We start from the raw sequence: 26,860 nt of genomic DNA, 5'->3' as shown, positions 1-26,860 counted from the left end.
AAGGGCCAGCGGCTTGTTGTGCTTCTCTTTCCCCGCCCTCGGCATCCCTCCCTGCTCTCTCTTGCCAAGAGCCCGATCCTGAGAGGTGGGGGAAGCAGCAGCCGCAGCCGCAGCCGCAGCCATGCATTCCCTCCGGGCTGTGCCCAGGATCCTGCAGCCTCGTGAGACCCATTGCTGGTGGCAAAGAGGGGCGGGACACCGGCTGGAGATAGTGGTAGTGCCCGTGGGCTTCGGTAGAGCCCGCTACTCCTCGGCTCCAGGCAGAGAGGCGGTGATGATGATGAATGGCCGCCACCAACTGTCGCAGCAGCACCTCACCGACCAGTAAGGGATGCATGACCCCCATGTCATATCACTGTGGTTGTGATGATGTTCATAAGTGATGGAGTGGAGAGTCTGTCGTTGTCCCCCCCCCAACGCTTGGGAATTGTCTAGATCACGGCAAAGCCCCCGCCCCGCCCCCATTGATTGGGTTCTTTGTGTGTGTGTTTAGTCGTTTAGTCGTGTCCGACTCTTCGTGACCCCATGGACCAGAGCACGCCAGGCCCTTCTGTCTTCTACTGCCTCCCGGAGTTGTGTCAGGTTCATGTTGGTTGCTTCACAGACACTGTCCAGCCATCTCATCCTCGGTCGTCCCCTTCTCCTCTTGCCATCACACCTTCCTAACATCAAGGTTTTTTCCAAGGACTCTTTTCTTCTCATGAGATGGCCAAAGTACTGGAGCCTCAGCTTCAGGATCTGTCCTTCCAGTGAGCACTCAGGGTTGATTTCCTTTAGTATTGATAGGTTTGTTCTCTTTGCAGTCCAGGGGATTCTCAAGAGCCTCCTCCAGCACCACAATTCAAAGGCATCAATTCTTCGGCGGTCTGCTTTCTTTATGGTCCAGCTCTCACTTCCATACATCACGACAGGAAAAACCATAGCTTTGACTATTCGGACTTTTGTCGGCAAGGTGATGTCTCTGCTTTTCAAGATGCTGTCAAGATTTGTCATCGCTTTCCTCCCAAGAAGAAGGCGCCTTTTAATTTCAGGGCTGCTGTCTCCATCTGCAGTGATCATGGAGCCCAGGAAGATAAAATTTGACACTGCCTCCATATCTTCCCCTTCTATTTCCCAGGAGGTGATGGGACCAGTGGCCATGATCTTAGTTTTTTTGATGTTGAGTTTCAGACCGTTTTTTGCACTCTCCTCTTTCACTCTCATTACAAGGTTCTTTAATTCCTCCTCACTTTCTGCCATCAGAGTGGTATCATCTGCATATCGGAGGTTGTTGATATTTCTTCCGGCAATCTTAATTCCGGCTTGGGTTTCTTCCAGTCCAGCCTTCCGCATGATGTATTCTGCATATAAGTTAAATAAGCTGGGGGACAATATACAGCCTTGCCGTACTCCTTTCCCAATTTTGAACCACTCAGTTGTTCCATGACCAGTTCTAACTGTTGCTTCCTGTCCCACATATAGGTTTCTCAGGAGACAGATAAAGTGGTCAGGCACTCCCATTTCTTTAAGAACTTGCCATAGTTTGCTGTGGTCCACACAGTCAAAGGCTTTTGCATAGTCAATGAAGCAGAAGTAGATATTTTTCTGGAACTCTCTGGCTTTCTCCATAATCCAGCGCAAGTTAGCAATTTGGTCTCGAGTTCCTCTGCCTCTTCGGAATCCAGCTTGTACTTCTGGGAGTTCTCGATCCACATACTGCTGAAGCCTACCTTGCAGGATTTTGAGCATAACCTTGCTAGCGTGCGAAATGAGTGCAATTGTACGGTAGTTGGAGCATTCTTTGGCACTGCCTTTCTTTGGGATTGGGATGTAGACTGATCTTTTCCAATCCTCTGGCCACTGTTGAGTTTTCCAAACTTGCTGGCATATTGAATGTAGCACCTTAACAGCATCATCTTTCAAGATTTTAAATAGTTCAACTGGAATGCCATCACCTCCACTGGCCTTGTTGTTAGCCAGGCTTTCTAAGGCCCACTTGACTTCGCTCTCCAGGATGTCTGGCTCTAGGTCAGCAACTACATTGTCTGGGTTGTCCGGGATATCCAAATCTTTTTGATATAATTCCTCTGTGTATTCTTGCCACCTCTTCTTGACGTCTTCTGCTTCTGTTAGGTCCCTCCCATTTTTGTCTTTTATCATGTTCATCTTTGCGCAAAATGTTCCTCTAATATCTCCAATTTTCCTGAACAGATCTCTGGTCTTTCCTTTTCTGTTATCTTCCTCTATTTCTTTGCATTGTTCATTTAAGAAGGCCCTCTTGTCTCTCCTTGCTATTCTCTGGAAGTCTGCATTCAATTTTCTGTAACTTTCCCTATCTCCCTTGCATTTTGCTTCCCTTCTCCTCTCTGCTATTTCTAAGGCCTCGTTGGACAGCCACTTTGCTTTCTTGCATTTCCTTTTCTTTGGGATGGTTTTTGTTGCTGCCTCCTGAACAATGTTACGAGCCTCTATCCAAAGTTCTTCAGGCACTCTGTCCACCAAATCTAGTTCCTTAAATCTGTTCTTTACTTCCACTGCGTATTCATAGGGGATTTGGTTTAGATTATACCTGAGTGGCCCAGTGGTTTTTCCTACTCACTTCAGTCTAAGCTTGAATTTTGCTATGAGAAGCTGATGATCAGAACCGCAGTCAGCTCCAGGTCTTGTTTTTGCTGACTGTATAGAGCTTCTCCATCTTTGGCTGCAGAGAATATAATCAATCTGATTTCGATATTGCCCATCTGGTGATTTCCATGTGTAGAGTCGCCTCTTGTGTTGTTGGAAAAGAGTGTTTGTGATGACCAGCTTATTCTCTTGACAAAACTCTATTAGCCTTTGTCCTGCTTCGTTCTGAACTCCAAGGCCAAACTTCCCTGTTGTTCCTTTTATCTCTTGGCTCCCTACTTTAGCATTCCAGTCCCCTAGAATGAGAAGAACATCTTTCTTTGGTGTCAGTTCTAGAAGGTGTTGTAAATCTTCATAGAATTGTTCAATTTCAGTCTCCTCAGCAATGCTGGTTGGTGCATAAACTTGGATTATTGTGATGTTGAAAGGTCTGCCTTGGATTCGTATTGACATCATTCTATCATTTTTGAGATTATATCCCATTACAGCTTTTCCCACTCTTTTGTTGACTATGAGGGCTACTCCATTCCTTCTACGGGATTCTTGCCCACAGTAGTAGATATGATAATCATCTGAGCTGAATTCGCCCATTCCTGTCCATTTTAGTTCACTGATGCCCAGGATGTCGATGTTTATTCTTGCCATCTCCTGTTTGACCACCTCCAGCTTCCCAAGGTTCATAGATCTTACATTCCAGGTTCCTATGCAGTATTTTTCTTTACAGCATTGGACTTTCCTTTCACTTCCAGGCACGTCCACAGCTGAGCGTCCTTTCGGCTTTGGCCCAACCACTTCATTAGCTCTGGAGCTACTTGTACTTGTCCTCCACTCTTCCCCAGTAGCATGTTGGACGCCTTCCGACCTGAGGGGCCCATCTTCCAGCGTCATATCTTTTAGCCTTTTGTTTCTGATCATGGGGCGTTCTTGGCAAAGATACTGGAGTGGCTTGCCATTTCCTACTCCAGGTGGATTGCGTTTAGTCGGAACTCTCCACTATGTCCTGTCCGTCTTGGGTGTCCCTGCACGGCATAGCCCATAGCTTCTCTGAGTTACTCAAGCCCCTTCGCCACGACAAGGCAGCAATCCATGAAGGAGTCTTTGCAACCCTTTAATTGCACTAGTGAACTTTCCACCTTTTGCAAAGGTAGGTACCTGTCCTCGTAACTATACACCTAATCAAGTTAGCTGACATCCCTGCATGGATTTGGTTATCTCATATGTCCCTGGTTTTCTTCCCCAAACCCACTGGCAAGGTTTGTACTTCTTCAGAGAACTGGCAAGGCAAAGGAGGTGTGATGTATATAAAATCTGGACAGAGTCAAATACGAAGAACAAAGAATGGAGTGTTGTGATCTTGAATTTCAGTGTGCTAAAGTAGTTTAGGTATCTGGCTGCAGAGCCAGAGGTTGGGAGTTTGATTCCCCACTGTGCCTCCTGGAAGAAGGGCCAGCCTGTGTGGCCTTGGGCAAGCTGCAAAGTCCCAGGGTGGCCCACAGGAAGGGAATGGGAATCCACTTCTGAGTACACTCTACTGTACTTAGAAAACGCTGGAAAGGGCCCCTATAAGTCCGAATTGACTTGATAGCATGCCATTATTATTCTTAAAGTTCATTCATTCAATTATTCTTCTTCATTCATTCATAACTGGTGATGTTTCTCACTAGATTCTAAAATGAATACAATAAGATTATCTTACTCTGGAAGAAGAAAAGATTCTTCTCTATGGGGAAGAAACCAAATAATGCTAGAAAAAGTGGAAGACTGAACATGAGATGGATTGATTCAGTAAAAGAACCCAGTCTTTAGTTTTCAAAACCTGAGCATAGGTGCTCATGATTTGGCCTTTGGGGGATAATTAATTTATAGGGTTGTCATACTTCAGAAGCAGTTTGATTCTACATAATAACAACAGTGCTTTCACATTCAGATAATTCCTCATCTAAATAGTGGAAGAGAAAATAAGACATTTGTATATGTCTATAAAGCCAGTTGCTTTCTTATAGGTATTGACTTTTGATATTCTTGCTCCCTAATTTTATAGTCATTATTTTACCACATATAAAATACCATGGTGTGCTAAGTATCTCTACCCTCATATCATTCTGAAGGCAAATTCCGATGCTGGTTCCAGGAGTAATGCTGGCTGCCATAGAAACATCTCTGTAACAGCAGAATTGTGCTCAGTCTGGCACGAAGGGTAGAAAGAAAGGAAAATAATCTCATTTTTTTGTACCACTAGTGAGGCTAGGAATGGGTCTCTGGAATTTTTGAGTAAAATTATTAGGGAAAAACAGTAAATCTGCAATTCCTTAAAGGCTGTTTCACTGTCTAAGTAATAATGTAAAATGGTGGTTGAGTTGTGATGTGGAACCTAAACAAATATTTTCCCCATCCATTGCTTTTTTGTAGTGTACAAACACCAACTTGCTATTTGCAATTTGCTTTTTCTCACACTGGTACGACAGCTTCTTTGTAGCATTTCCCCCACCATTTGATGTATAGTTCATTGCTTCCTATTTCCCAGTTCCTTATACAGGTATTGAGTCTCATATATACAGTATTTTATACAAAGCTGATGAATGACTTAAGAACTGAACTTCATATGCTCCTGATCTGGCTAGCATATTATGTACCTCCATGACTGAGAGAGTAAAACGTCTGATGTATATCTTAGAATGTAGATGAATGAGTGCCACCAGAACATAACTGGCTAGTGCCTGTATTGTTCAATGCTCTCTGGCACACTGTTTTGAAAATGTTCTCGTTCCTCAATTTTAAAATCATAGATCTATAACACAGAGGGTTTTAGCTTATACATACTGTTCCTTGTAGGAAATATGAAGTTTATTAAGTGGAGCATGATATCATCAGTCAGTAGGGAATAGCTTAACATTCTTCAGCACTTTCTTTCCTGGTTCTTACAAACCTATATATTAGGTACTATGTAAGAACCCAGAATGTATGTCCAATGAATATATAAGTACAGTAATTTAAAAAAGCTATAATAGACTAGGCAAGATTTGGCAAAATGAGATTTAAGATACTGTATAGGTACTATATGAATATTTTTTGACATACATGCATTAGAACAGCTCAATTGGTATCAATGACATTAGAACAAGGAGTTGTATGAGATATCATAGAACTCTGACATAAAGATAGAAGTATAGAGATATTCTTAAATTTACTTTTATGGCCAAGAAAAAGGTCAATGGAAATAAGTAATGATCAGGCAATGCATTTTTCATGTTGCAGCTAGAATAGGATAAAATGCAATATAGAGGATTATGCAGGATGTGGAGAGTACAAATAAATCAGTCCTAACTTCACATCTATACTGCTGTGGTATAATTTTGATCAAAAAAGAAAGGGATTTTGGAGTGGGTGGGAGAGCAGCTGTTGCCCTACATATGTTGTTGGACTGCAGTTCCTGTCCACCTAAGTCAGCATGGGAAATGGTGAGGGCACAAGTGGAAGTGCAATTGACAACCATCTGGAGCACTACACCACACAAATAATCCAAACCTGCAAAGCAATAGGAGAATGGTTTGTAATTAATTATGTTTTGGCATCATGGAAGCTTTTCTCTCAAGTGACTCTCATCTTTTCCTAGGGATCTGTCGGAGAATGGAATGTTGCCACGCCTTAGTGATCTTCTCTTCTACACGGTTGCTGAGGGACAGGAGTGCATTTCCATTCACAAATTCACCAGTGTAAGAGACTCTCCATCTGACAAGCCTGAGCAGTGGGGGTGGGCAACTGGACCTGCAAATCCTTTCATTGTTTGTTGGAAAACATCATTGCCAGCATTTTAATGACAATTTATCCTTTGCTGTAGTTTTTTTTAAATAGCTAAACATCCCTGTAAGTTAGATGTAGGCTTCACAAGATCGATTAACACACCTACTCTTTCAGAGAGTGTGTCTCTTTATTTCCAGAAGATATTTCTGTGATAGTGCCCCCATTCGATAAAGTTGTTGTTGCTGTCTATTTTCTTAAATGTCTAAACTCTTTCCCCACCCCACCTTGTTGACATAACCCCTTCCAGTACCATAACTTTGTAACCTATGTATTTTTCCATGCCCTCTTCTTCTTGGTTGAGGCCTTGGAAGGTACTGGCCTTTGGACCTCAGATCCACGCCTGCGTGACTGCATGAACCTGATGCAAAAGGCAGCACAAGATCCCAGTGCTGGTGGGGTACTGAACCGGGAACTTTTCCGTAGGTATGGTGTATTGCAGTGGTGCTTTGATAGATTATAATTTGCAGCTGATACAAAAATCCTAATCTTACTAGTAAAAATACTAGTAGATACACCAGGTTTTGCAGAGATTGGAAGAAACCCCTTGGTTTGCCACCATGGTGTTCTTTCCTTTAAGCCAGTGGTGGCCAACCTTGGGCCTCCAGATGTTCTTGGACTTCAACTCCCAGAAATCCTGGCCAGTAGAGGTGGTGGTGAAGGCTTCTGGGAGCTGTAGTCTAAGAACATCTGGAGGGCCAGGGTTGGACACCACTGCTTTAAGCACTCTTTCTCTACTCCTCCCACTTGTGCCCCAAACACAGTGGTCTTCTTCTTCCCATACCTGTTCACCTATTCTGGTTTTCCTTCTCTCCCTCAAAATCCTCTTCTCTATCCTTACATACCCAAGGTCTCTTTCTCTTTCCCTCAAATGGTTCTCTTCTCTCATCTTCCCACCCCATCTCCCCTTTTCTTGCTTATTTTTCTCAGCTCCCATCCCAGTGCTCATGCATTCTTTCCCTCTGCCCTCACTATGCCCATTTATCAAGCATTGGTATCTAGTCTCTCTCTCTCTTTTTTTTTTCAACTTTCCCTTCGTTAGGGACATCCTCCTCTTGGTTACTTCAGATGGCACTGCAGAATACAGACAGATTTAAATTAATTAAAATAACCAGATTAATTTGAAGAAAACAACACCCCATAAGGTTTTATGGTCCTGAAGCTGCGGCAAAGACATGCAGATTCACACGAATCTTCTGTTATTATTACTATTATAGGTACCAACATTTGCAGATACGCACAACCTCCCCAACCTCTGGCCATTCACTTTGTTGCAGTGCCCTTGGGATGCATCTCTAGACAGTATTTTATCTTGCCATAATCTCGTCTTGGTTCCAGGATTGTCTGGGCAGGTGGTTCAAAATCCTAATTACCTTCCTTTGGTCACCCTCCCATACTTTGCCCACTGTTTTCCATCTTGTTTCTTACCTAAAGGTAGTCTGTTAAGGAGAAAATGTCAAAATAACTTCACACTGTATATTTATTGGTAGTGCAAGGAGCCCTCCTCCCCCGGAAGCACCACCCTCTGACCTAAATGTCTTGCACACCTTTATCAGATCTCTTTGCAGCCATGGTCCAATCTCTCGGTTGTTTTTAATCTCTTTTACTTTGACCATATGTATCTTATATCTATCTAACTAGAACAAGTTTACATGGCACTGAGCCCCAACATTAGCTTGGGAAGGAAGCACTGTGGACACTAGAAGAAATGAAGCAACAGAGCGGTCGAATAGGCCAGATGGGCGGGATACAAATCAAATCAAATAAATAAATAAATAAACAAACATGTACCTGTAGCTTATTTGACTGTTCAGTAATAACAGATATACAATAGTTATCAAAAGGGGGGAGGATTTCTATGACATTTCACATTTCCCCTGCAACCTACACTTAAGCCTATAAGCAAGTTCAAATATGTTTGTGAGCAATGCAGCCTTTCTCACTAGATTACGCATAAACATGTTCAAATCCACCACAAATTCAAACATAGGCTGTAGGGGGGAACAATGACATGTCCTAGAAATCCTCTCCCTAAATCATTAGCTACAGAAATTATTTTAAAAACCCACCAAGCTGGAAAATTTTCAACTTATTTTCTATTAGTTCATAGTCTGCCTCAAACTTTGGTGGAACTCATTTATGAGACAGAGGCTGTTCTGGAATTTCCTTTTAGCCCTGGACTTCAGAAGTTAAACAATTGCTAGAAGGGAGGATTGCCATGGAAAGAATGATACCAGGCATGTGAGAAATTAAATGCTTTTTTTTTCAAAAACTGGAAGCAATCTTTCAGAATAAGATGGATTTTTGATAGGCAGAGTGCAAGATCATTGGAAATTTGGTTTGCATTGCTAGGCTCATCCAGTGAGGTTCTTTGCTTTGCAGGGCAAAGACGCAAGACAGTTAAAGAGAGCAATATTGAATAGATTACAGATAAATCTTGCAATTTTTTTTTCTTATCATGTTTGTATGAAGATGTATTACTCGGCACCATACATACCCATGTTCAACACCCCTTCTGTTCTCAGGTGTGTGAGCAGCAATATTGTCCTCCTAACCCAGGCCTTCCGGAAGAAATTTGTCATCCCTGATTTCCAGGAGTTCACAACTCATATGGAGAAGATTTTTGAGAGCACCAGAGGACTCCGGGAAGGCAAGGTAAGATGAAAGAACAAACCAGAACTTTGTGTGAGTAGTAGAGACTAGGAGCTCATCCGTGTGTCCTGTCTCCTCCCTTTTAACATAGTGCATTGATTCAGATTAGTTTAACGGAGACACGTAATCTTACTGGATATTCAATTTAAATTAATGTAAGGCTTCCTATCCATTTCAATTTCAACTCTGAAGGCTACCTAGAGCTCCCTTTTGCCCTCCCAGTCCTGAGGCTCCCAAAGATTTCTCCAGGGCAGTTCGAAAACTGGAAGGAAGATTTCCAGTTAAGCTGGCATGGGGGAGCAGGGTGGATAAGAAGCTTCCCATTACTTTAAATTTATTTCTGGCATCCCAGCCCAGTTTATGCCAGCAGAACAATTCCAGCTTTTGCATCCACTACAGGGAAAAAAATGCGTAGTCCTTGGTGAGGATCCTTCTGACAAGAAGGGCTCTTTAGAGTCTCTGGGCAGGCATAGACTAGACCCCGCAGGTTTCGATGGCTCTTCCAAACATTCAGCTTTTATTTCTGGAACTTCAAGAAAATCCTGAACATCAGCTTTAACATTCAACAACTCTTCCAAAACTTACAGAATTAATAAAATGATTTTTCTCGTAAGCGACGGAGAGGCTTTCGGAGGTTTCTTCTCAAAGTCCTCCAACACCTTCAGTCTCTAACTCTATCAGCACCGGTTCCGGCGATAATGGCAACGAATTGCTCTCCTGGTGGGTTTCGGTATTTAAGGTATTTAAGATCCCAGGTCCTGGGGGTGTACATCTCCTCAACCCAGATTGGCTCGTCCATCTTTCTCTCTTGTCTCTCTATCTTTGCCCGCTCTTCTCTGATCTTTCTTCCCCACTCCTGAGCCTCTGTCTCACCCCAATATGAGGGTTTTCGGGATGTCCTTCCTCTCCTTCTTCTGTCAGCCTCTTTCTATGGGACCATTAGTTTCTCCCATTTATGGGTCCATGGATTTTCCATCCAGTTTCCATTCCCAACCTTGGGGACAAGATCCTTTTCTCTTTCTTCATGTCAGAGGAACCCCTGCTTCTGCTTCCCATCTTCCTTTCCTCTCATCTTTTTCTACGCCTTTCTTCTCTATGCTCAATCGTTCTCCTGCCTTTTCTAATTCCTCGAGGCTCCCTTTTTCCTCCCCTTCATTTTTCTCTTCCACGTCTCTGGAGGTCTCCTGTCTTTCCTTCCTTTCTTCAGTTTGCACCTCTGTCATTTCTTTCAGGCCTCCCTTGTCCAAGGGGGATGGACTGCACTCTGACAGAGATGTTACGAGGCTCACAGTCATACAGATATCTGTAACCTAACAGACCATGGGGATTAGCTGTACTGCTATTCTGTGCTTTGCAAAACAGACAATTTGACGAGGTATACATATTTCCATTAGCAGAAGTATTGCGCCACCAAGGAATTTTTGGAATGTTCATTCCCTCAGCAGCTCAATGGTGTTGCTCTCTGACTCTGGAGCCAGAGGGTGGGAGTTTGATTCCCCCACTGTGCCTCCTTGTCAGGGGCTGGACTCAATGATCCATAGGGTCTCTTCAAGTTCTGCAGTTCTAAGATAATGATGAAATGAAATCCTCATCTAAAAGCCAAGCATTGCTGTGGCAGGGAAGGAGGCATGGTATCCTTGTTGCTTTATTTTCAGTTTGAAGAAAGAGTGGTCTTTCTGTGTTGGAATTGTATGGGGGGGGGCACTTGGCTTTTTTGGCACCAATAAAGGTGGGCTGTGTAATCTGTGAGGTTCATGTTGCAAGCAGTGTTCAGGGAATGCCTGGCCAAGAGGCATGGATCACATCGTTCAATCCAGTGCTCATAAAAGATGTGGAAATCCCAACCAGAGGACGCACAGTATTCCCACAAGCAGAAATGATTCCTGGTTTGAATACAGCTGCAGCAAGGGTGAACTGATGAGGCACCCATCCGTGCTTTAAAGTGGAAGGTGCTCAATGTTGTGAAAATGTTTCTCTGTCCTTGGAAGGAGGCAAATGGAATTGCAGTGAGCCTTGGAAGGATAGAACGGTTTGTCCAGCCAAGTTCCATCCACAGTAGGCAGCACAGCAGGGAAAGAACCATTCTGTTCAGGCACAATCGTGATCAAATGCAAAGAGCTTATCTGTAGATAAACAGCTAATTTTTGTGCTGGAGCTGAAGACGATTCATTTTGGGATAGTTCAGGAGACCATTTGTTGAGCAGCTTTTCATGTTTGGTGTATGAGGTGGAACAGGAGTCCCTTTAGATCAGATGGAATGCCTGCAAGATGGGCTGAGGTGGCTTGTGACTGGGGCTGGGGGGGGGGCTGCCTCCCCACCTCCAAACTAAGGGGTGAAGTACCTCCCCTGTACTAGTCCGTGGGCTGCCCCTGAGCAAGAGGACTGCAGTGCTTCTCCCTGAAAGGATGCTCTAGCACAGAATGTACCACCACACAACCACCACGCTCCCTACTTTTTGGGAGGGGTGGGTGGAGAGGGAGAGTCACGGGCTCTGTCTCTGTTTGCAGTCTGTCAGGTGAGGGGATGCGGTGTGCTTTGGATAAGGGACTGAAGGGAGGGAGGTGGTAAACAGCTGCAGTGCACGCGGAGCGAGCGAGATAGCCAGGAATGCTCCTTGCAGCTCCTCACTTTTCCAGCAAGATTAGTCTGGAGGACAACTTGGAAAGGCAACAGCAAGATCTGCCCTTGAGACCGGTTTTCCTTTCACTAATGAACCACGGCAAGGGGTTGCTTGGAAGCAGGCGTCTGCTGAGCATGAGGACAGAAGTTGCGTACGAAGAGAAAACGTGGCTTGGTCCTGGGAAGCTACACAGCAAGCAGGAGAGAAAAGAGGAGCCCTTCACTCATCATCCTCTCTCCCCAGGGACACATTCCCCCCCACGCTGTGCTTTAGGGGTGTAGTTACACTGCTGATTTGTATCAGTTTTAGCTCCTGTATATTTTAAATCCATTTTCAGTCAGGTGTATTGCTGTGCACACTCACTTTGAAAATTTTTACTCTGATATAAAGTAGGGGCTTCAATGTTTGCAAACTGCAAAATTTCCATTTTTGTTGATCATGGAACATCACGAATGATTGCAGCCTTCTCTTTCCCATTTATTTTCAATGTTGTCCAGTATTTCTTCGGTTGTCAGGTATCCTTTGAAATGTGTGCATTTCTCTCTCTCTTTTTAAAAATAAATTTTAAGTGACATAGTGACACTGCTTCGGAAGTCCATGACCGTCGTTTCGTTTCATTTAGCCGTTTAGTCGTGTCCGACTCTTCGTGACCCCATGGACCAGAGCACGCCAGGCCCTCCTATCTTCCACTGCCTCCCAGAGTTGGGTCAGATTCATGTTGGTTGCTTCGGTGACACTGTCCAACCATCTCATCCTCTGTCATCCCCTTCTCCTCTTGCCTTCACACTTTCCCAACATTAAGGTCTTTTCCAGGGAGTCTTCTCTTCTCATGAGATGGCCAAAGTACTGGAGCCTCAGCTTCAGGATCTGTCCTTCCAGTGAGCACTTGGGGTTGATTTCCTTTAGAATTGATAGGTTTGTTCTCCTTGCAGTCCAGGGGACTCTCAAGAGCCTCCTCCAGCACCACAATTCAAAGGCATCAATTCTTCAGCGGTCAGCTTTCTTTATGGTCTAGCTCTCACTTCCATACATCACTATAGGAAAAACCATAGCTTTGACTATTTGGACTTTTGTTGGCAAGGTGATATCTCTGCTTTTTAAGATGTTGTCAAGGTTTGTCATCGCTTTCCTCTCAAGAAGCAGGCGTCTTTTAATTTCGTGGCTGCTGTCTCCATCTGCAGTGATTATGGAGCCCAAGAAGGTAAAATGTGTCACTGCCTCCATATCTTCCCCTTCTATTTGCCAGGACGTGATGGGGCCAGTGGCCATGATCTTGATTTTTTTGATGTTGAGTTTAAGACCGTTTTTTGCACTCTCCTCTTTCACCCTCATTACAAGGTTCTTTAGTTCCTCCTCCCTTTCTGCCATCAGAGTGGTATCATCTGCATATCGGAGGTTGTTGATATTTCTTCCGGCAATCTTAATTCCAGTTTGGGATTCCTCCAGTCCAGCCTTCCGCATGATGTATTCTGCATATAAATTAAATACGCCGGGGGACAATATACAGCCTTGTCGTACTCCTTTCCCAATTTTGAACCAATCAGTTGTTCCATATCCAGTTCTAACTGTTGCTTCCTGTCCCACATATAGGTTTCTCAGGAGATGGATAAGGTGGTCAGGCACGCCCATTTCTTTAAGGACTTGCCATAGTTTGCTGTGGTCCACGACCACCCACCCACAAAGGCAGTATTCAATAAATTTTAAGAGACAGATTGATAGAGAAACATTGCTTTGTAAACCCACGACCACCCACAAAGGCAGTGTTTAATATGACAGAGGTATTCACATTGCCTGAAGTGATTCATAACAAATTGATATCACAAGTGTATTGAATTAAAAAGTCCTCACCAGCCTCTTTAAAAAAATATAACTTTTTAACTGAACAAAGTGTACTTCACCATGAGTCATGGAGTCAGGATTTATTCAAATTGGTTTTAATTATGCAAAACCCGATTCAAAAGCAGTTCCTATTATCAGTGTATCCTTTGTTAGGTGTTCACTTGTTGAGCTTTGATGCCTCTCAGAAGACAGCATATGAGGCATGTAGTCTGATTCCTATGAGGATTCTTCTTTGTAGCCATTGAAGGAAAAGCTAGTCTGCATTTTGTCAACTGGCTCACAAGAAGTAGTTGTGGAAGCCCTTCTTGTTGAGGGAAAACCTGTTGCTTCCCTCTGTTTAATGTGTGAGCCAGGAACTGAAAAAGTGTGGCAAAACCCAGCTCAGTTTTCCAACCCACTCTCCTTAAAAGCATATCGATCCTGTAAAACACTGGTTCCCCAACCTTGGGCCTCCAGATGTTCTTGGAATACCACTTCCAGAAGCCTTCACCACCACCTCTGCTGACCAGGAATTCTGCGAGTTGAAGTTCAAGAACATCTGGAGGCCCAAGGTTGGGGACCAGTGCAGTGTAAAACATTCTCCTCTAGACTGCCTACTGATCAGAGAAAGAAGGACTAGAAAATACAATAATATGAACACTGCTGGAGATAGTCCAAGGAAGCTTGCTGTGCTGCCCTCGGGTGGCTGGCCAGATGGCTGAGATGTGAATGGATTCCTTATCAGTGCCTGTGTCCATTTATTTTTTTAATTTTTTTTTTTCTAGGTGGCAAATTACATCCCACAGTTGGCAAAGTGTAACCCAGACATCTGGGGAGTATCTCTTTGCACAGTAGACGGACAACGGTGAGTGGAAAGGATCTGAGGATAAAAGTGAGGTGGCCAATTAAGGGAGGGGGGAACTTCTGAATTCAATATTTGTTTGCTTGTTTTAGTATAATTTGTAGGCCACAAACAGAATTTAAAAAACAATAAAGTCTGCATTAAAAAGCAATTTAATTATAATACTGTGACAATTAAAATACATTAAATAATTTAAAACATTTAAAATTTTGAAAACAGACTTGCTCAGCTAAAAACCGGCATGCAGGACTCAAATTATACTTCTCTCTGTCAGAGTATGCTGGGCACACGCTAAACCTGCTGGCAGTGACGTGTAGATATTCCAGTACAGAGTCAGATGTCCTGATTTGGAATAAGGCAGCTTCTTCTGTTCCTAATGCCTATAACTTGTGACACATTTGCCAAAACTATTTACCACCCTGCTATTCAGTTGTGTGAACAAACTCCAGAACAGGTGGCATCTCCTCTCACACTTTTCTCTCTGCTTATTTCCTCCAGGCATTCCATGGGCCACACCAAGACACCATTCTGCCTCCAGTCATGTGTCAAACCCCTGAAATATGCTGTTGCTGTTAATGAACTAGGTACCAAGCGAGTGCATCAGTATGTCGGCAAAGAGCCCAGCGGGTTGCGTTACGACAAGCTCTCTCTCAATGAGGAAGGTAAGACAGCAGAACTCCAGGTAAGAAAGTATGAGGGAGGAGCCTCAATGTCTTTGTGTGTAAGAGACCAAGGTTCATATCCTCACCTCTCACTAAAGGCCAAAGCACACATTCAGGAAAAAAAATTGTTTCTTGAAGGAGTGCTCCCCCAAGCAATGGAAAAGGTGTGATTGTAAAAGCACATTAAAAGAAGAAGCATGGGTCATCTACATTATCTCTTAACAAGGACTTCTTTTGTATGTCTAGTTCTAGAATCCTGCAAAACAGCAGTCAACACTACTGGGGAGAAAACGTTCTAGGAGCGGGAATGATGCCATTTCTCCAAAAGTGTCTTTTGGCCCTGTGTGTCTTTGGGCAGGTCTTGCCCTCTTGCAGGGCTTGCTTCACAAATTATCATATAAAGATTTATACAACTAAGCCGTCCAATGGCTTTCAATGGAGAAAACAAAAAATCACCAAAAATTAACGACGCCTCAGAACAACACCAAATTAAGTTTGCATAGGTTTCAGGAGGTGGGCTAACGATTGCAAGCATTTAAAACACTTTTCAAACAGTTTAAGGCACTTTTACAGGAGCGAAAAGGGACTTCGCAAACCCATTCAAATGCATTGAGTCAACTTCAATGCATTTCAATTGGGGAACCGCGTTTCCCTCAACGATGTTTCCTATGGGGATTTTCGCTTAAGTACGGCAATCCGTTCCAATTGGAACGGATTAACCGGTTTTCAATGCATTCCTATGGGAAATGGTGTTTCACAGAACGATGTTTCACAGAACGGTGGTTTTTTTTTGAACCAATTAACATCGTTGTGCGAGGCACCACTGTATATTCAAAAGCAATGATTCTTGCATATGGTCCACTGTGATGGCAATTTGTCTGCACTTTTCACTTTCACTGTTTCCCACCCACCCCTTGCATGATCTGGGAAAGCAGAATGTTTGAGTAACTCTGTTCTAATAGAGATTTTTTCACATTCAGGGATTCCCCACAACCCGATGGTTAATGCAGGGGCCATTGTCATCAGCTCTCTCGTCAAGGTAAGGCACATGCCGCTATAACCCTGCTATCAGAGGTTGCTTGTTATGGATACGGGTAGTACAGAGAGAATATCGAATTTATTCCCCAATGGGTTGGGTGTAGGGAGAGCAAGCTTATTCTGCAACCAAACCCTATTCTGTAGCATGTGAACTGGAACAGTAAAAAGGCTATGCATTATAGTCCTTTTCCTTGGATGCTGGGCTTCTGCTAAACTATGGGCCGAAGTCAACAATAGCAACACTGAGGCAACAGCAGAGATAGGGAACTACTGTCCCTTGAGATGTTGCTGGACCAAAATTCCCATCATTCCTCATCACTGGCTGTGCTGACTAGGGCTGATGGGAGTTGCAATCTAACAACATCTGGAAGGCCACATTTTTTCCCAGCTTACAATGTGAAGATCAGCTTTGCTACTACCCTACATCAAATAGAATGCTGCTTCAGATTGAAGGTTACTGCTCAAGATTACAGTGAAATCATGAGCCTCGCTCAAGTAAAGGCAAGGCAAGGGGTCCAATAGTTGCTAGAAGATAAAATCCCTTAAGTGCTGAAAAGGTTTGATTGTCACATGAGGGAGCTTTTCATGGTTCCCATTATTTGCATATTAGCTTGCTTTGTTTTATGATTGGTAATTGGGAGATAAACTGGGCTTCATTTGCCAGGGTGATTCCACAACCACAATATGAAATTCCCTGGATCAAAGAAGAGGACTCCTTTCCCATTCAGATGTCAGAGGACTCCTCTATCAGCTCCATCTATAGGGCCAAATCGAAGCCATTGCCCACATACCCTTAGATCTCCTCAAGGATACAAATCTCACATTATCTTTGCTTTTTTAAAAAAAAATCATGGGTCCTTGTCTCAGCTTGAAAATTCAAGTTAGCCTAAATTGGTGCTTCTCTCTTTTTATTTTTTTCTCAGATGGGCTGCAAGAAAGCTGAGAAGTTTGACTATGTGAGTATGGCCTTCCTTCTTTTCCCATCCTATTTAAATATTATATTTTAAACATTCTTAGGTTTCCCCGCCCAGGCTGGAGCAACCAACTGACTGGCAATATTGGCAGACAATGCCTTTGTTTTGCAATAAAAACATGATCCAGTTTGTGCTTGCAGAATCACTTAGCGAAGTTTATACCAAAAATAAGTCATATTCTAGGCACCAGGGATGTGCTTTCAGGCATGATTTATTCCCAACCAAATTACAAAGTGACCAGGAACATTTTTATAGTCTCCATAGGCTTTGACTTGAGGTAGCTCTGTGACAACCTGCTGAAGAGCTCTGCCATCCCAGTTTACCAACTTGAATCTCATGAAGACTACAACATTTTTTTTAATTTTTCCTAAAAAACAGTGCCTTGTGCAGTAATGAGTGATTATTACTCATAAACAAAACATTTTGTTCAGGTTTACAGTCAAAGAGCTAAACCCAATTTTTTAAACCCGAATAGAGTAGATCCATTGAATCACCCAGGACTTGGTAGGTCAGCACTGAAGTACTGTAGGTTCAACAGATGGACTCTACTTGAGATTGACAATGGGATCAAAGCCTAAATAAGGAACCACAAGAAGTAAAGAAAGAAAAATGGGATAAGACAAGAAGAGGAGGGGCTGAATTGTGTTCTTATCTTTTTTTCTCTTCTAGGTAGTGGATTATTTGAAGAAGATGGCAGGAAATGAGTACGTGGGATTCAGCAACACCACGTAAGGCCAACGTGAGGAGGGAGGCAGGTGGACAACACTGCTTTTACAGAAGGGACTAATCATGTTTTTCCTGCCTATAATGTGAATAATATAAAATTTAGGGCAAGACTAGGATTAAATTGCCATGTTGAATTATCATTCCAGGAGTGTGTATGGACAGAGACAGGAGGGAGACGAGACTGTGTTTGTATCTCTTTATAGGTTTCAATCAGAAAAAGAAACGGGGGACCGGAATTATGCCATTGGGTACTATCTCAAAGATAAAAAGGTAAGAAAACCTGGGGGGGGGGGAGAGAAGAGAGATTAAAAATATTCTTCTCAGTAGACAAGAGACAATGATAACAGCCACTTTGGACTGGTGGATAAAGTGCTAAATTGGGATATGATGTATTGATCCATCCTTCTCAGTATCTAACATGGTTTTCTTTCTGCCCTTCCCTCACCCCCTATTAATTCTTATGCCACAGTGTTTTCCTCGTGGTGTGGACATGATGTCAGCCCTTGACTTGTACTTCCAGGTGAGTTTGCTTTGGGACCTCATGTCAGTCAAATATTTCAGCCTCAAGTATCCTTCTGAGCTAAACGAAATGAACACAGAGGGGGAGATCCATCTGAGGATGAATGAATATGGTATTTCCACTAAATGGGGCATAGCTGAGTTTCAGCCTAGTCATGTCTGAGTTTGGTAGACAAGTCCAGTGATTTTGATTCAGAGCTTGTACAATTATTTTTTGCAAGATAACCTATTGGCTGGATAACTAGATAGATGACTAGATAGGCGGGATATAAATAAATAAATAAATAAATAAATAAATAAATAAATACATACATACATAAATAAATAAATAAATAAATAAATAAATAAACAAACGAACAAACAAACAAATGAACAAATGAACAAATGAACAAACAAACGAACAAACAAATAAACGAATAAATAAACTCATTCTAAGCACCACTCCAAAAGGGAAAACTGTTGACATCAGCATTGCAATGTTATTATTTTTTTAGTAACTCATCCTGTTGCTTGTTACTTTGCTTTTACCTCTTCCATTGCTTCTTTTTTTGCCTTTAAAAAAATCAATATAAGTACAAAAATAGCTAACATTTGTAAAATCCTCTCAAAATGCCAGAAGCACTTTTAGCTCTCCATAAATATTCGTAACATAAATAATGATCAGTGAAAGCCAAACAATGGATTTTCTGATTTTTTTTAGACTACAAATCCCATCGTTTTCAATTCTGTGAGTTCAGTCTGTCAAATAGTTACAGTCACATAAATGTGACCTGGGAGAAAGGCCTCAATAAAAATCTTTGTGACTGAGCTTGGCCTTGCTCTGTTCAAGCTTCCTGTTCTTTCCTTCTGAAGAACAACCACTCCATGGACACTGTTGGCACCACCCTCCACTAATACTAGTAATCATGATGTAATTTGAAAAAGAAAACACTTCTGCCTTTTGAGTACGTACTGTCATTAGTTATATAGCCTGTTACTTCCAGGGTAAACCAGCCAGCATCTAATGGCTGGTTTACCCTGTTTCCCAGAGTCTGCATAGGGTTGGCATTGCAAGGCCCATGGAGTCTCTCCTTCCTCCTTTCCTCAAATATAGCTGTGCTCTGTGGAAGTGACCTGTGAGTCCGGCAGCGTCATGGCAGCCACCCTGGCCAATGGCGGCATCTGTCCTATCACCGGCGAGTATGTGCTGAGCGATGAAGCTGTCCGCAACACCCTCAGCCTCATGCATTCCTGTGGCATGTATGACTTCTCCGGGCAGTTTGCCTTCCATGTAAGTTTCTGTTGTCTCCCTTGAAGGGTTGCAGCCAAGAGCTTGCCAGGGTGGCTTCAGTGCTGGCAGAAAAGCTCTGGGCAATAGCACTGGGTGATGGGCATTTTCATTAAAGGGCTCTTGGAATCCTATAAGGTCCCCTCCCTCCGTGTTCTGGGAAAATGAAGAGAGAATATAATATGTCTGCCCGTGGGAAATCCTTTGGAAGATGGATACTGGCAAGTTTAGACAAATACATCCATACGCCTCATGGACTTGTCTATAAATACTAGACTACAAGCCAGTGTACAGGTGTCCTCTGTGGTATCTCTGCACTCAACTGTGATTTGACGTTGTTCACAGACATTAATGCAAACCAGGAGCTGGAAGTGTGAGGCTGGAGTTTTAGAATCCCTCCAGTCTAGAACGGCTTTTATTCTTGCTCCTGGATGCTTAACAGCTGAAGCCATTTTGCTCACCTGGGGTTGCTGGGCCTGGAGCTGCCCACTGCAGGGACCCTTTCAGTTTTTGCACAGGCGGCTAGAGAGAGCCCGACTCAGCTTCCCAAGCTCTCTTTGTGACAGCCAATGATTCTCGTAACCTTATGCCCTCCTCGTATTTGTGCAATACAAACTCTGCCCTTAGCCACCGACTTTTGAAAGGCAAGTGCTGCTCAGCTACTCTCCTCAGGGGCCTCGTGGCCTTCTGGAAAAGAGGATAGCTGAGAATGGGCCACCCCTAGGACTGCACAGTGTAGAGCCCTTGCTTGGAGGGCGGGCCTAGATAGGCCAGACCAGCATGGCCGCTGTTGCTCAGAGCCACTCTTGCTCTACAAGATCTCTTCCTGCTGCATCTGAGCAGCAGTTGTTGAAAATGCAGACACCACTCCATTAATTGGCTTCTTTCTTCTGATGTACAATGTATGGTCTTTTGCACTGGAAAAACACTGTCTTTTCTATTTAGTCTGCAAGGAGCATCCTCCATTGCACGGAGAGCCATTGTGCCGTAGTGTTAAAATGCTGGGCTGGGACTTGAGGAATCTGGTTTCCAGTCCTCCCACCAACTCCAGCCATGGAACTGACAGTGAGCATCTGCTAGTTACACTCTCTCAGCCTGACTTACCTTACCTGGTTACTGATCTAAGGCTCTCTCATACCCAGGTGGGTCTACCTGCCAAATCTGCAGTCTCTGGAGCCATCCTGCTAGTGGTGCCCAATGTCATGGGAGTCATGTGTCTCTCCCCTCCTCTAGATAAAGGTGGCAACAGCACCCGAGGGATAGGATTTTGCCAGGTAAGTGTCCTAGGTCTATAGATCTATAAAATGGGAGAGGTCCACAAGAGCCACTGAAAACTGCGGAAGAGACATAGGTCTGGTGGGAGGCAGCTTTCGGCAATCTCAGTACCTCTAAAGAAAAATAACAGCAAATTGTGCTCAGAAATAAGGACCAATAAAGCAAGGATGATGAAACACTTTGTATAGAACTTGGCAAAACAACAACACACCAAATAATTAAATAACACATTTACTAGTGGCTATAGACTATGTTCTCTGCCATAGATGCACCCAGAATGTTATATCAAATTTAAGTAATAATAAGTAGCCATCAAAATCTTCCATGATACAACTACATTAAAAAGAAATAGTACATTTATAATCACTAATGCAATTTATAGCATTTCATCACTGTTTAGTTGAGGCCCGAGCTATATGTTACACAGAGTTCATAATTAGAAACTGACATCCATTAGATATGATTCAGGCAGACAATCATGACAGAGCAATCATACTGTACTGTACCGCCTCCTTCCATATGAGCCTACCCAGCAGTTAAGATCTAGCCAGGGGGCCCTTTTGAAAGAGCCATCCCCCAAGGAGGTAAGAGGGACGGCTTGTAGACAAAGGGCCTTTTCGGCAGCTGCCCCCAGACTATGGAATGTCCTCCCAACAGAAATTCGTCTAGCGCCGACATTGATGACATTTTGGTGCCAGGTCGAAACCTTCCTGTTCCAGAAGGCTTTTAATTGAATTAACATCAACTGTGGGTCTTGATGGCAATTTTAATTGTACTTTAATCATTTTATCTTTTATTGTATTTTAATTGAATGTTAATTGTTGTAAGCCACCCAGAGACCTTTGGGTAGAGTGGGTGGCATACTGTATAAGTTAAATAAGTAAGTAAGTAAGTAAGTAAGTAAGTAAGTAAGTAAATAAATAAATACAAATGAAGGCTGCATTTTGACCAGTCACAAAATAAAGCAACCAACCTCTTGGTCAGGGAATCATGCATTTTCACCTGAGTTTGAGGAATTGTGCTATCTGGAACCAAAACTCAGAGCTTTATATTTTAAAAGGGCTTGTCATGTTACCCATTACTTCTTGGCAGCCAAGTTGCTGTTATCATGACTGTTGCTCTGATTCCAAATTGGTTCATCACACTGCACATTATTAATGAGCTGTCATTATCAACAGGCTAGAAAAATACAGGAAAGGACTCTCTGGTTTTCTCCAGCAGCCAATTCTAATATTTCACCTTGGAAATATTTCTAAAAATACAGAGTATAAAACTAAGAGTAATTCCTGTGTCACTCCGGATTCACACTGGGCTGAGCAGGGGGTCTTTCCGCACAAGGCTGCAGTGTTTTATTGAGAAGTCCAGGTGTCACCATCTTCCGTTTGTAACCTACACAGTTTTTCTACTGGTTTCTTCTATCCTTTGCTATTTAAGTTCTCCACCAGCTTCAGAGGCTAAATACTCTACTCCATGTATACAATAATAGCCATGGTTCTACACTTCTCTTTTAGATTCTTAACTCTTGCCAAGAATCAGTATAGCTAATAGTTACTTCGTGGTTGTAATAAGCAATACCTGTTACTTATGTGTAAGAAATAATGCCTAATTACTTTCAAAAGTTACTTCTAAAGGACATTTCAAAGCGTGTTTTGGCAGGCATTTTTCATGTTTGGTGTCATTCTCTTTATGTGCTTTCTCCAGGAACTGGTCTCCTTGTTCAACTTTCACAACTATGACAATTTGCTGCACTGTACCCGCAAGATGGACCCACGCCGTGAAGGAGATGAAGTTCGAGTAAGGAGACAAAAGGCTGACAAGACTGAATGGCATAAGCAGATTGGAGTGGAAGGATGTGGTGGTAGAAGAGAAGCCAGGGGAATAACAAGGAAACTATGGTTGGGTTTGAATGGCTAGAAGAACGATCCAGGGCAGTGAATCCTGATTAGAGATGGGATATTTGTATTTGTATCTTTCAGGATACAAATATCCCATCTCTAGTCCTGATTGCAGTGGGCAGGCAGAAAGAGATGGGAACAGGACTTTGTGAAGAGGTGAGAGCAATTAGCAGTGCGAAACACTGGCTGATCTGAAGTGCTTGGAGAGCCCCCTCCATTATAAGGAGGGTGCAGATTAGTACTGAAATTAGTGAAGGTGGTGGTGGTGGTTGTATCAGTAGTAGGAGGAGCCCAGGAAACGACTCCCACATAGAAACCCAAATTCTTTGTCAAGAATACTCCACTTACAGCATGAAGATGAGAATCATATGCTGTAGATTTTACACTGTCAGTCTCTTTTGATAAGTTGTTTTAAGGTTTTCCTCAGTGTATGCATTATATTCCAACCCTGGAACTCAAGGAATTTTGCATTAGTAAATGCATACATGATGTTTTTGTTTTTAAGTAGCTCCAAAATCATGATAATTGGAAAACCTATTATCAGATTTAAGCTTTTGAGTACTCTGGGGATGAAACAGAATATGAACAAGCATAGTTGTTAGAAAGACTACACCGATGCATACCTCATTTGGTGTCTTTCAGAACAAGACTGTTGTAAACCTGCTGTTTGCTGCCCACAGTGGTGATGTATCTGCCCTTCGGAGGTATGTGCCTGCTAGCACCAGGGAGAGATAGTGGTGCAGGGAGGTTCCTTGAGCTGATATTCATCAGCTGATCTGGGCATAATCCAAATTGCTCTGCATGCCATTTGATTCCTGTTTGTTTGGCTTCCCCCTAGATTTGCTTTGTCAGCCATGGATATGGAGCAGAAAGACTACGATTCCCGCACAGCTCTCCATGTTGCTGCAGCTGAAGGTAGCACATTGGGTGCACAAATGTGTCATGGTTCTTATACACACTCTGTTGGGAGCAGCAGGTGTATGTGCATCAGCGGGCTTGCAGAGTCCTGATGTGCATCAGACTTCTGCAATCCAAATTGTGCTATGCATCTCTGAGGTGTCCAGGTGTGTACTTGTGGGGTCTGGTGTGATCGTGGTGTTTCAGGAGTAATGGTATAGCTTGATAACAAGGTGCCACATCACTCCTAAAAAGAGCAGTGGACTGTTTCATGATGATCCTCATTGCATTCAAATGTACCTTTTGAGACAGAAGGGCCCTGTCGTATTTAAAAGGTTATCAAGAATTTGGATCTCAGGCAGAGTATTATGGCATAAGGTCTGACAGTAACAACAAAAATAGAACAGCATCCAGCATCAGAACAACAGAAGGCATGAAAGGCCTCCATGACAACTGGGATTGTTAAAGGATTCTGGACTTTTAAATACAGCTGAACGTCCAAATTAACCTCACAGAGCTAGAGCCTAGGAAATGCTACTCTATTGGATTACAGATCCCATAGCCAGTGGCCCTTCTAGCCAAGGGATTCTGGGACTTGTAGTCCAAAAAAGCAACTTTTTAAAACTCCAATCACACCTGCATCTCCAAAATAAAAGCTGTTTGTTCTTTGAATTGCAGACATGTTGACAAAAACGACTCAATGAAAAAATGTCTTATGATATCAAGGACAGATTCTAGGCATTAACATTGTTTTAGGCTGCCTGAAATCCAGTTTTGCAGCTATGCAACTCAGTGTACAAGAGATAAAAGTCTAAGGGAGTATCTTAACTTATAGCAACTCAGTTCCAAAAGTTAGACTGTCTACATAGCTGCAAAACAGGTGTTCCAAGATGTGGGTCACAGGCTTTGTTTTGACAAGGTGTCTAATGGGCTTTCTGAACTGGCTTCAATTGTGTGGTTCTTCCCCAGGACATCTGGAAGTCGTGAAGTTTCTGGTGGAGGCCTGCAGAGTCAATCCCTTTGTCAAAGACAGGTAAGAGCTGATAAGCTGAGACTGGGGAGAGGTACTTTTTGCCCCCATCCTTGGCTACATGTTCAATGATACAATCTCAAGACAGCACAAACCTAGACCTGCTGCCTTCTGTGTAGATCAGAGGTGGGCAACTTACACAGATGTGACTGGTCCCTGCCTGGAATTCTCAGGAGACCCCACCAAACCTAGGCAGCAGGGTAGCAAACTATTCTCTCCCCTCCCCCCATGCATACTTTTGCTTTAAAACAAGGCACACAACAATCTTGTGCCTTGCTTCAAGCAGATTTATGCTCTGGAAGGCAAGATTTGGTTTAAAACAAAACGTGTTCTCTGCATCTCTTGCTTTAAATTGAAAGTATAGGCGTAGTGGCTTTTTTGCCAGTGAATTGCCAAAATTCAGCACTTGCAGTGAGGGAGTATAGGGCCCACAAAAACAGGCTCCATTGTACCCATTTCTTTCATTACTGCTATCTGCTTGGAACTACAAAACTAAAAAGATTGAAAGCAGCGCAACTGTAGAGCTGTAACTGGCTTTGCAGATCAGAAGTTGTAGAGTCCAGTTATAAACCATTATATGCCAGTCCATCAGCGAGATATGCAAGGTCTCAAGGAGTGGATGGGTGTATTATGTTGTGAAGTTGGTTCCAACTTATGGTGACCCTGTGAATTAATGACTCCTAAAAAGTCATCATTGATAGTGCTGTTTGGGTGTTGTAGACAAAGGGCTGAGTCAATCCAAGGCCTAGGCTGCCCCTTTCTTTACCCTAAATATGAAAAGTGTGTGTACATGCAGGTACACATGCATATTGTTAGTTTTTCCTTGCCATCACCTTGCACAGCTTCTGCCCCGTTCTCTTTGACTTCAGAGTTGTCACAGCTAGAACAGATGTCCACTGCCTGGACACAGGCAGTGCAATATCTCAGTAAATTTTCTTTCATATTTAGGTTGATGTAGTGATCCATTTTGCTCCAACAATCTGAGAGGCTTTCAGTTTCTGCCAAATTAGATCATCTAGTGATTCCCTGGAGTCACCTCCTCCTACAGCATGTACTGGGGAGTTTGGCATGCCCGAGTCATCTAGCACTGCTTGCTCCTTAGGCCCCTTCTCTAATATTTCTCCATCTGAAGCACAGTAGTCTGTGTTGTACAGATGAACAAATAAGGGACTGATTTGTCTGGTGCTGATGGGTTGGTAGGCAGAGGGTCATTTGCTTGTCTATTACTCCTCAGTTAACAGCTGTCTTTATCACTTGTGTTTTCTCCAGGTGGGGGAACATTGCCTTGGATGATGCTATCCAGTTTAATCATCTGGAGGTAGTGAAGCTGCTCCAGGATTACCAAGACACCTATGTACTAGGACCTCGGCAGGATGAGGAAGCAGCTGAAGATCTTTCCAAGGAGAACTTAGAAAGTATGGTGTGAGAATGACAGAGATACCATAGATTTTTGCATTGGCTGCATATTCTCAAAAAATACACAATTGTCACTTGTCTTTTCTTGAGAGGGAACAAGCAGAACGGTAGACTTTCTGGCACGAAGTATATCTCAAGTATACATAGACTTGAGGCAGGAAGTATATCATTTTGTTGAGCCTCTCTTCTGTTGAACAATGTGCAGTGTTTCTCACACACACTCCATCAATGTAGGGCCTTCTTGTTTGTTCCATAGACAAGCTTGGTGTGTGGTGACACAACTGAATCAGTCTACAGGAACTGAGCTGACAGCCCTTGCAGTTAAGTTCGAGGCTTTCTCTCAGCTAGCATTTCAGCCAGAACTTCAGATCAAAACATGCATTGCAACCTAGGCTGAATGTCATTAAAGACCAAAGGAGAAAAGAGAAGGGGGTCAGTAGGATTAGCTGTTCCCTCTCTTTCAGTTTTGGTTGGGGTTCTGGTAGAAGCTCAACTTTGCCATCACTGCCCTTATCAGAGTAGTGCAGAAAGTAGAGCATGCTTGTGGTATATGTAATAGATGGAAAAGCATTTCTGACAGTTTTTACAATAGCAACAGCAAATTGTTCCCTTCACTGTAAAATTTATTGCTGAAAAGAAAAGAGCACGGGGTTAACCAAGTGTAAATTTGTGTGTATGGGTGTGTTGACGTGTCAGTTGTAGTCCAGAGAGATTCCAGGGCTCAATATTCTTGCATGTATGGTGTTTGTACTAGGCTCCAGCTGGTGGATTTTGAAATACTAGTAAAAAAAAGGAAGCAAAACACA

At 43.0% G+C, this 26,860-nt stretch overlaps 1 protein-coding gene across 4 annotated transcripts; it reads left to right on the top strand.

Moving 5' to 3' along the window:
- On the top strand, window positions 1–26,860 carry GLS2 (glutaminase 2). 4 transcript variants are annotated; one of them, XM_020784864.3, is made up of 18 exons: window positions 1–324; window positions 6,218–6,317; window positions 6,707–6,828; window positions 8,928–9,057; window positions 14,279–14,358; window positions 14,854–15,017; window positions 15,998–16,056; window positions 16,979–17,011; window positions 17,699–17,757; window positions 17,959–18,025; window positions 18,225–18,275; window positions 19,368–19,544; window positions 20,684–20,815; window positions 22,518–22,610; window positions 23,354–23,415; window positions 23,550–23,626; window positions 24,578–24,641; window positions 25,908–26,860. In XM_020784864.3, exons 1-18 carry the CDS (start codon window positions 122–124, stop codon window positions 26,062–26,064), a joined length of 1,830 nt encoding a protein of 609 aa, XP_020640523.2. In that variant the 5' UTR covers window positions 1–121; the 3' UTR covers window positions 26,065–26,860. The 4 variants fall into 4 exon arrangements, with proteins under 4 accessions (XP_020640523.2, XP_020640530.2, XP_072846972.2 ...); XM_078384394.1 differs by having other exon boundaries at window positions 217–324; window positions 6,738–6,828; XM_020784871.3 differs by lacking the exon at window positions 20,684–20,815.

The sequence above is a fragment of the Pogona vitticeps genome, chromosome 2 (genome assembly GCF_051106095.1).
Source record: "Pogona vitticeps strain Pit_001003342236 chromosome 2, PviZW2.1, whole genome shotgun sequence".
NCBI lineage: Eukaryota > Metazoa > Chordata > Lepidosauria > Squamata > Agamidae > Pogona > Pogona vitticeps.
Note: the sequence above shows the minus strand (reverse complement) of the source record. Positions and strands in the feature narration are given on the sequence as shown.